This window comes from Magallana gigas, chromosome 1 (genome assembly GCF_963853765.1).
Source record: "Magallana gigas chromosome 1, xbMagGiga1.1, whole genome shotgun sequence".
Taxonomy (NCBI): Eukaryota; Metazoa; Mollusca; class Bivalvia; order Ostreida; family Ostreidae; genus Magallana; species Magallana gigas.
Genome location: NC_088853.1, coordinates 40,038,364 through 40,048,194, shown reverse-complemented (window position 1 = coordinate 40,048,194; position 9,831 = coordinate 40,038,364). Strand labels below are relative to the sequence as shown.

Here is a 9,831-nt window from a genome sequence, read left to right as displayed (position 1 = left end):
ATGGCCAAGGAAGTATTGGTGTCTTCTTTTTGTCTTTGGATTTTTCATTTGTGAGATCTTGTAAAATAGTTTCTATCTTGTCTGGAATGTTAACTACTGGATCAGGTAAAAGAACACTTGATGCACTTTCTCCATCTATATTTTGTTCAAAAGGAGCATTTTGATCAGAAGCTGGTCCCTTGTCATTTGTATGTTTGGTATTGTCATTATAATGAATTGAAAGGACATTTATCTCTTCATCTAAAGGTAGAGCATCTAACCTTTCTTGAGAAATGATGATATTTGAATAAGCAGGGTTATTTTCTTTCAACCACATGAGGGCATTTTGAACTTTATAACGTCTCACCCTGAAATTTTTTGATGTATCATTTTTACCCTGGTTGCATACTTTTAGAATATGAATTTCAGAAGGGAGTCTGGGGAAAATTTGGGCAGGTTCATTGACTTCTTGTGGAAATGTAACACAGTGGCCACTTGACCCTATCCCACCATGTTTGAGCAAATGGACATTTATACATGGTGCAATACGACAAATAAGTTGTTGCTCGACAATAGACAAATCAGACAATTCATTGGGAACTTTACCAGGATTCATGTTATTTTCAGAGGAGAACATTTTTATATGTGATTTGTCTTTGTGGCAACGAAAACATGTGTTTTCATTAAACATTTTCATATCAATTCTAGCCTCATGACATACTGAACAAGAAAGAACAGAGTAAGACATTTGTTCAAGCTCAAATGCCCGTATACAGTCCATTGCTTTGTTAAAATTTCCGTCATTTGTTTCAGGAGGTGGTTCTTGTATATCTTGAAAGAACATTCCAACAGATTTTAATTGTTTTTTAATTTTGTATGTATTTCTAGAACGCCTTTTTTTTAGTGTCATAACTGGTCTCGTTATGTAATGGTTTTTCATATTGTAAGCCTAATTTTCTACAAATTTTGTAAGAGGATTCCTCTTCTGGTTCATATGTACTACTTCTAATGATGCAGTTTGATGAAGTTTGTGAACTATTCTTTTCAGAAATTTGGTAAGGCTGCAAAATTTCATTTGTTTGACTATCGGAATAAACTCTTCGGACTTTTCTTAATGGTCTTGCAGAATTGGATGTATCAGTATGGGCATTTGAGCTTGGGCTGCTTTGCAATGTTTTATTCGATTTTCGCTTCTTTGAAAGGGAGTTGCTTGTATGTTCTGCAGAAATTAATAAACATTGATCATGATTCAAATAACTATGGGTAGGGCTGTTGTTGGGGTCTTTACCTACACTGTTAGAGGACAAAGCATGGTCATGAAGTTGATTCAGGTTGATTTCATTGGGCAAATTAACAGTAGCATATGAATGATCGGGAGTGGGATAATTTCTACAGTCACTGGAAGATACACAGCAATTTACAGTTGCATATGAATGATCAGGAGGGATATTTTGTTGGATTTGACTGAAAGATTTTTCACCTAGAGGGACACATTTTACAGGGTTTGTGATACGATGAGAAGACTTAACCACTGCTGCATATGATTTTTTCACATTTTGGGAACTTTGTAGATTTTTTGGTTCATGTGCCAAAGCTGTTGCATATGTGTGATCATTAGCACGTACATGACTGACCTTTTTTAGTAGCTGAAAGTGGCCATCAGACAGTAGCAGAGTAATTGGAGGGGTCAAATGACAATGTGTTGGGACATACAGAGATTTATTGTACACTAACTTGGTACCAGCTCTACCTGTCAAGAAAACTTTAATTGGCTGATTTAATATTTCTGATGCAGCTTTGATTTCACATGCACTTGCCCAGTTGCGCTGGACCAGCATGAAATTTAAGTAAGTTGACTTGGTAAGAGATGAATTATGGCATGCATGCACATCCCCTTCAAAAGAAGCCCAGTTGTTGAAAACATAGTTGCAAATCTTGTTTTTAAGTTGAGCAACACGTCGAAAATCGTCTCGACCGTGTAATTCAAGACTGAGACAATGGAAAAAACAGTCACCATTACCAGGTACATCAAAGCGATAAAAATCTTCGTTTTCAATCTTGATTGTGTCTTCAAATGGCATTTTTACTGTGTTTTAAAGACAATTTGTAAATTCTATACCAAACAGATCAAAGAAATTATATATCTAACCTTTTGTAACTTTTGACAGCTGTGCGGCGAATATTTGTTTACGTCGTCTGCAACGTGAGATCCGAAGAAGATCGGAAACGACCGAACGTGCTTCGTGGATTTTTTGAATTTTATATAGATATATTAAAAAAAAATAATTTGCCTTAAAAAAGAATTTTCATTACTTATTCAATTGCTAAAAAGGCAAATTTCGATGTGTTTTATATTTTAAATTCTAATTTTTGGATGGAACATACGTAAATTTAGTCGTGCTGTAAGATATTTTCGCCACTATCTAATTACTTTATCAATATGAGTGATGGTTGAAACATTTTATTGAATGACGAAAATTTTGTATTGAGTTTTGTCGTAATTTAAAGCGGAAACAACATCGATAAGTACCAGTCAATCAATGATCGAACTAACTTTTTGAAAACAAAATGGCTTCCAATATGGCGGCGCCCAGGGCTGGAAGAAAATTTTTTTGGCCTTAGTACCCCCGATTCAACTTTCATTTTTCACTGATTTTCGTATATATAGTCCAATCCACACTTACGATACGCAAGCGGCCTTGGTTATCATGTCAAAGGTCAATGGGGAAAAAGCCCCTTGTGTACTTACGGAAAATCGTAAACAATTGCACGCTCAAACTTAGATACGAAGAAGAATACAGAGTTTTATTGAAAGAAAAGGCTTTGTCATGTAGCGGTAAGTATTATGACACATGACTTTTTCTTGAAAAATAGGCACTTAAACTGTAATATAACCCCAATCCCATTAACGCTCTACTCCTCCACGAGTTAAATTCTCGGTCAAGTTTTAAAACAGTATATTTTTAGTAAACATAAAATAGTAGGCGTAGCCTATATTTGTGTTCTAAAGCATTTATAAAAAAATCTCCATCTCATCGCATTTAACAAGCCACTTAAAAGGCCTACCATATATCATAATAAATGCAATATACATTACTCTAACACTATCAAATATGTATGCAGTTTCCATTTAATAGAGTTATTTACAATAGAAGTCATGTCTTCATTTTTACAGCAAGTTGGTGACATGTACGGCAGCACATGTATGAAAACTTTTGCTGTTGTTATTTATATTTGTTTGTTTGAAAATTTGGTTAAAATGAGTTTTAAAAAAGTAGCAAGGAGAAACTGTGCCATGCCTGATTGTACAAACAGCTGGTACACTCTGGAACAATGGATGAAAAATGTGTGTGCAATTCACAACACCAACTATGGAACAGGGTCATGCATTTGCCCCCCACCATTTACACTAATACCGTTTCCTACTGAGAGAAGGGATCCTGTAGCAAGAAGGGTATGGATTAACACTGTCAACAGACAATCAGGTGACAAAAATTGGATACCCAATGAAAATTCACGAATATGCTCTTTCCATTTTGTTGATGGCACCGCAAGCCCTGCAAACCCATATCCTACATTAAATTTGGGCTACACACCATTAGTCCAGCTTGTTAAAGCAAGGCCTCCACCTACAGAAAGAAACTTTTCTCAAGATTCGACACCAAACAAAAGGCAAAGGTCACAGAAGTTTCTGAAGAAGCAGAACACAATCCTATTTCACAAGATGCCATTGTTGCTTGCATGAATGACCACAGTTACACACATCCCCCTGATGTGTCTATTTTGGAAAATGAAAAAGATAAGTTAATTACTGAATTGCAGCAAAAAGTTAAAAGTTTAAAACTTGAGAATTTATCTCTGAAAAACCAGGTGAACAGTTGTGAGAAAAAGAGTTCTTTTAACATTTCTCTTGTTTTAAAAAATGACAAAAAGGTAAAGTTTTACACTGGAATTCCTACTGTTCAAGCTTTTAATGACATCTTCAGAGTTTTGCAGGGTAAAATTCAACACATGAAACATTGGAAAGGACCCAAGCGTACTTGTAATCCAGTAAGCTACAAAAGGGTTGTAAGCAACTCAAGAAAATTAGATGCAAAACAAGAATTTATTTTTTGTCTGATGAAACTTAGACTTGGTCTTCTTCTTGAGGACCTTGCTGATAGGTTTGGTATTTCTTCAACATTAGCATCCAACATTTTTACAACCTGGGTTCAAGTTCTTTCTCAAACTATTGGGTCTTTGGTGTTTAATCCTCCCAAGGAAGTTGTAAGGTCGAATCTACCTCCATCCTTTCAAAATAGCACATTTCATGATGTTAGGCATATTGTAGATTGTTCTGAAGTTTTTCTTGAGAAATCAAATAATCTTGAAGTAGCAGCAAAAACATGGAGCGATTACAAACATCATCATACTGGAAAGTTTCTAGTTAGCATAAATCCATCAGGAATGATAAATTTTATATCAGAATGTAGGGGAGGGCGTGTGTCAGACAAGGTGATCACTAACCAAAGTGGGTTTTTAGATTTGCTTGAGCCATATGATGCTGTTTTGGCTGACCGTGGATTTCCTATTAGGGAGGAATTGACCATGAAGAGAGCAACTTTGCTGATACCACCAGGTCGAAATGGGGTAAACCAAATGACATCTTCAGATGTTCATCTTACAAAAGCTATTGCAAATCGGCGTATTTACATAGAACAGGCTATTCGTCGTATGAAATGCTTTCGAATTCTCAAGTACGAAGTACCTCTCTCTCTCTCATGCACCATCTTGATGACATTGTCAAAATTATTGCTGGCATTTGTAACATGTACCCTCCACTTCCTTGTTATAAAGTCAAAAACTAAGATTATTTTATGGAAGATTTATTCCATGTGAAATATATTGATATAAAAGTCAAGACTTTTAAGTACATACATTGTAGAAAACTTGCATGGTTTCCCTCAGATTTTATAGCACTAATGAGTGTTATGATGAAACTCATTATTAAAGTCTAAATTAACAAAACTATAGTTTCATCATCAATTTTTTGTGGATTTAGTGAAAATTTACAGTTTAATGATATGTAAACTGAACGTGGCCAATGATCTTTAGTCTCTATACATAATTGTTATATTATCATGGCTATTAGTTATTGCACTTCATTGAACATTTAATTTTGTGGATCAAGTCAAAAACAAAATCCACGAAAATTGGTTTTTAACAAGTATTGATGAAACTACAGTATGATATCATGCATTTAACTAAAATCTTTTAACAGGATGGACACAACCACTCTTTAATGTTTTTCAACAATGATTTTGTCACATGTACACATGGAAAATGGAACCAAAGCTGACATTTGCCGCATTGAACTCTCTGAGCTTTGTAGGATTTAACATCATCTTGGACAATTTTGTTGCAAACTGGACAAAAATACACATTTCCTTCTTTCACATTCTGAAAATCTACTTCCATTGTCTCCTCTTTCATTAAAGAGTTTTCAACATTTCTTGTTTTTAATTCAGGCACAATATACAAACTGAAAAAGTTATCAAGATCATCTTGTAATTCGTCATAATAATATTTGTCAAATTCTATTCTTTCATTGAAAATTCCATTACAAGAATAGACAAAAAAGTCACACCAAAATCTTCAGGTAATAGCCATCTGGCCTTGTATCTGGGCAAAATAAGCATGACTACGATTCAATGACAATGTTTCATTTTCACAATGCAAGAAAACTGGCAATTTACAATGACAAAAATGAGTACATTTTTCACATTTTGGTATCATTGGGCATTTAAATTCTGCAACCCCATCACCGCAGCATGAACATGAAACAATGAGATCTGGACTTGCTGCCAAATATGGCCTAACAGAATCTATAAAAATACCACAGTTTGAAAAAACAACATTTTTGTGACCTTTTTTCATGTATGACTTGTATGTTTCACATGCTATTGGTTCCATTTCTCGTCCATATTTTAAGGCTTTTATGTTAGGATTAATAGATGTATATCCCATGATATTGGACAAGAGTGGTCTAATTACATTTTGGCTCCTATTGTACTTAATTTTGCAAGATACAGAATGAAAATTGGATGATGTTATTCTTCCCTTACGTAAAAAATGCCAGTGCTCATTTTTGTGTTGTCCAACAGTTGCCATGTTCAGTCTTTCTATTATTTCATTGCTATAAATTGGTTCTGAAAGAGGGCCCTCCAAGCCATTGGCTACAAGCCGCTGTATAGTATACTCTTGGATGTCGATGTCAGATGCCTTCGCCTCTTGTTTTGTGTGACATACTACTTCTGGGATATCTATACCTGTAAATTTCAGATAATCATCAGTGGTAGTGAATTTGCATACTAATGCTCAATATGTGCTCTGCAGTTCTCATTTTAATGTTCCTGTCTATGAATTACTTGGACAATTGATATTTTTCTTTGTGTTTAATTTCATGAATTTCAAGGAATACTTTTAAAAACACATGCATTTGGCAATGAATCTCTAAGTGCTGTTGTCAACTCCATGAATGTTTTGTCATCATTCTGTAGTGGTTCAAAGTTTTCCTTTTCTTCTGATACCAGTTTCCGCTTTTTACCTGATTTTGAAATATGAGTTATTGATAAGATTTAACATGTCATTATTAACCTTTGGTTTCAAATGATTTCATTTTCCCTTATCATATTGAAAATTCATGTGTATGAATCTGTGATATCTCCTTGAGAGAAGGGTTACCAGTTAAATCTTTTTCAGGCTTTTACTGACATTTGAAGAACAAAATATTTCTACATCTAATTTTATAATTTAAAAAATGTAGATGTACAGGTAGTTTACAGAATGCATTAGAATGTTCATGTTTAGTTTTAAATTTATATATTACAGACTGCATGCTTTTTTACATAAATCTTTTTAATGTATATAATGCATCAAGTTTCAAAGTATTTCGAGAATCTTCATAAATGACGAATCAATATGCAGCTTTATATTTATTATTTGCAAGTAAATATAGATTTTTAAAGTGTTATCAACAATATAATAATCACCATTTTTCAATGAATGATTTGGCTTAATAACTTTGAGGTCTTTTAACTTTGAAGGAACTGCCCTGGAGCTTAAGTTGGAGGTCGGAACAGTCCATGAGCATGGCAGTGAAGTGCAGGTTGAGGCTCCAATACGATGTGCCGTTTCAATACGAAAGAGTGCAGCAGTTACATGAATGCATGGAGAGCCTAGTCTGAAAAAAAAACTGAATAATTTTATGTAAAATTCTATTGCATATGATTTTCATTTGGTAAAATCTCGAAATAAATTGTACTTATATTTGCCTATTAATGCAATTAAACAAATAATTAGATTGAAAAGTGTTTGTCAGTTTCATTTTTCCTACTAAGTAGATTCCAAAAATTTGACAAAGTGTCAATTCTATCAAACTTTGGTGAATATAAGACAGCGGAACGCGGGCATGTTAAGGCTTCCCGATGCGATATGTAGAAAGTCACTTGTCTGTACTTCATACGATATGACGTCATAATTAACTTTGACGTCACGATCTGCATTCCTGTCGATAGTGCTCAGGGAATGTATCTTAACGTTAAAGGTGAATTATATCAAACCAGTATAATACCGCATGTTTCCTTTATATAGATGTTGCAGTTAATTCTAGACGTACAGAATTCATTCATATTAAAAACCAGTTTCAAATAATCGGCAGTTTTAAAGCTTCGTTTTAAGTTAAAGACTATTTATAAACTAGTGGTTTGGAGACTCTCCCTGCTACGTGTAAACAACTGAATGAAGAAATTTTAATGCATGTAAAACCAGCTTGGCGCAGGTGAAAGATCAACACAATTTTAGAATATTTTACGTAAAATTGGTAGAGAATATAAGTAACAATGTGAATCGTGCTGCGGAAACCTACGGATTTACCCCATTTTTTTGTAAATCGCTTTTGATTGGTAAAAATGTGCATTATTTTGATGATTTTGTGGAATGTTTCAACAATATCTTCTATAAACGAAATATCTATTTCTTTCCCAAGCAAGAACTTCAAAGTTTATGACTTAACAAAGGATTTTTCTTAAAAATATGTATGATTTAATGTCATTAATCACCTGCGCCGATGCGTTTTAACTAGATCATTTGCAATATTAGGATTCGCCTGTCACGTGATTACGAAGTACATATGACGTCACAAAAATGCATCAAATTTAATGTTTAACATCGATGTCAATAAATGTAACATAGATTTAAAGAAATACTCCCGGTAAAATTATTTTTGCCATGATTCAAATAATATCGTTTTCCAGCCGTATTTTAGCATCGGGACGCCTTAACAATGCTGCGAACATAAACTTGCAGTATTGGAAATATACAGCATAATGACATTATATGTAAAGGAGAAGAGTGTACAATGCTTGTTGATTCCCCCGCACCTAGGATAAAAATGACTTACAATGTATATAAATATCATCTAAAGGAATTTACATTTGAAGGTGTGCATCAGTACATGTATAGGTGCTTAATATAGAACTGGATTTATTTATCTGATTTCTTCTAATTTCGGTTTCTCAGTTTATTTTCGTTTTTCTCATCTGGGAGATGAGAAAAATGAATCGGACACTTGGCTAGCGAAGGTGATTTAGTTGCATGTTACAAAGGGAACTATAACAAAATTTGGATAATTTAATTGCTATACATAGTTACAACACTCACCCAGCTGTACATGTACAGTAGGAGGATTTGATGACACCACTGTTCTTTTCAACGCACATCCATAATCTGTGTGGGTCATCTCTGAGATTCTGAGACGGTATACACTCAGATCTAAGGAGACATACACTCGATGTAGGGGAAATATGATGGTAAAATATCTCTCCTACGTGTTTGGCCTCGACAAATGATTGACCTTTCCCTAATTTATATTCTTGTAGAAATTTGGACATGCTCACATTGCTCTTCGACATTCCAGCATACTCAACAATATCAGTCAAGAATATAGGTGGCCACGATTTCATACCATCACGTTCATTTATCCACCGTTCGTGCAAAGAAAATGGATCAGGGATAGTAGTTTTATCGACAGAAAGAAGGCTTTTATATTCGATGTTTCTTATTTCTTGTTGCTTTTTTGATGAAGGTAATTCTGGCAACCTCATAGAGTACGCCGAATATGCCAACGCAGCTAACTCTCGTTTTGGTTTATCTTTAGCCAACCCGCGTTTGCCGAGAAACTCCCGTAAAGCTTCAATTTTCCACGACAAAAAGGAATCAAAAGTCAAACTTTTATCATCAATATCCACAATATCCATATTGTATATATGTGTTCAATAGAATTAATGTGTATTGAACTTACTATAACAAGGAAACGTTAAAAACAACGAACAGACTACTAGATCCGCCATAACGTTACTAATGTAAACAACAGGGTTTTTTCCCCAATGACCTTTGACACCGACGCCATTTTGGCTTTATGACGTAAGTGTGGATTGGACTATACGTGTTACCATTAATCTTCGCTTCGCGAGGCGGGCTTCGCCCGCCTCTCGCTGCGCTCGGTATAAAACAGGCATCGGTTATTCAGTCTTTTTTTAAAAGGTCCCACAGCTTATTAAGCGTAGAATGACTCAAACGAGTCTAAATGTACATGACTACAGCTACATTCATTCTCTCTCTCTCTCTCTCTCTCTCTCTCTCTCTCTCTCTCTCTCTCTCTCTCTCAATGTGAATGTCACCATTTGTATATATATACAGACCAAGTACACCTTAAATGACTAGCTTATTCATTATTTTTCATGTTGAAACAGGTGTTCATTTTATGAATTTTTATGAAATGTTCAAAATTTAACATAACGCTTCATTTGTATC

The 9,831-nt window shown here is 34.5% G+C and overlaps 1 protein-coding gene and 1 long non-coding RNA gene across 3 annotated transcripts; one reads left to right on the top strand and one right to left on the bottom strand.

Moving 5' to 3' along the window:
- The first annotated feature begins 2,638 nt into the window (after window positions 1-2,638).
- Window positions 2,639-7,328, top strand: LOC117690823 (uncharacterized). Of its 2 annotated transcripts, XR_010707952.1 has the most exons (3): window positions 2,639-2,815; window positions 4,502-4,608; window positions 5,240-7,328. It is a non-coding gene; the product is annotated as an uncharacterized lncRNA (long non-coding RNA). The 2 variants fall into 2 exon arrangements; XR_004602703.2 differs by lacking the exon at window positions 4,502-4,608 and having other exon boundaries at window positions 7,065-7,328.
- On the bottom strand, window positions 5,278-9,456 carry LOC117690822 (uncharacterized). Its single transcript, XM_034475536.2, has 4 exons — window positions 8,680-9,456; window positions 7,011-7,201; window positions 6,440-6,565; window positions 5,278-6,287 (listed from the first exon to the last, which is right to left on the bottom strand). The coding sequence occupies exons 1-4, from the start codon at window positions 9,273-9,275 to the stop codon at window positions 5,614-5,616; spliced, it is 1,587 nt and encodes a 528-aa protein (XP_034331427.2). The 5' UTR covers window positions 9,276-9,456; the 3' UTR covers window positions 5,278-5,613.
- Window positions 9,457-9,831: the final 375 nt, after the last annotated feature.

What these genes read in the sequence shown, in the direction of transcription:
- LOC117690822 (XM_034475536.2), bottom strand. Translation starts at nt 9,275, where the DNA reads ATGGATATTGTGGATATTGATGATAAAAGTTTGACTTTTGATTCCTTT. An exon ending in TACTGTACATGTACAGCTGG is followed by an intron (nt 7,202 to 8,679) that starts GTGAGTGTTGTA and finishes TTTTTTTTTCAG; the next exon opens with ACTAGGCTCTCCATGCATTC. An exon ending in AAATCATTCATTGAAAAATG is followed by an intron (nt 6,566 to 7,010) that starts GTGATTATTATA and finishes TTTCAAAATCAG; the next exon opens with GTAAAAAGCGGAAACTGGTA.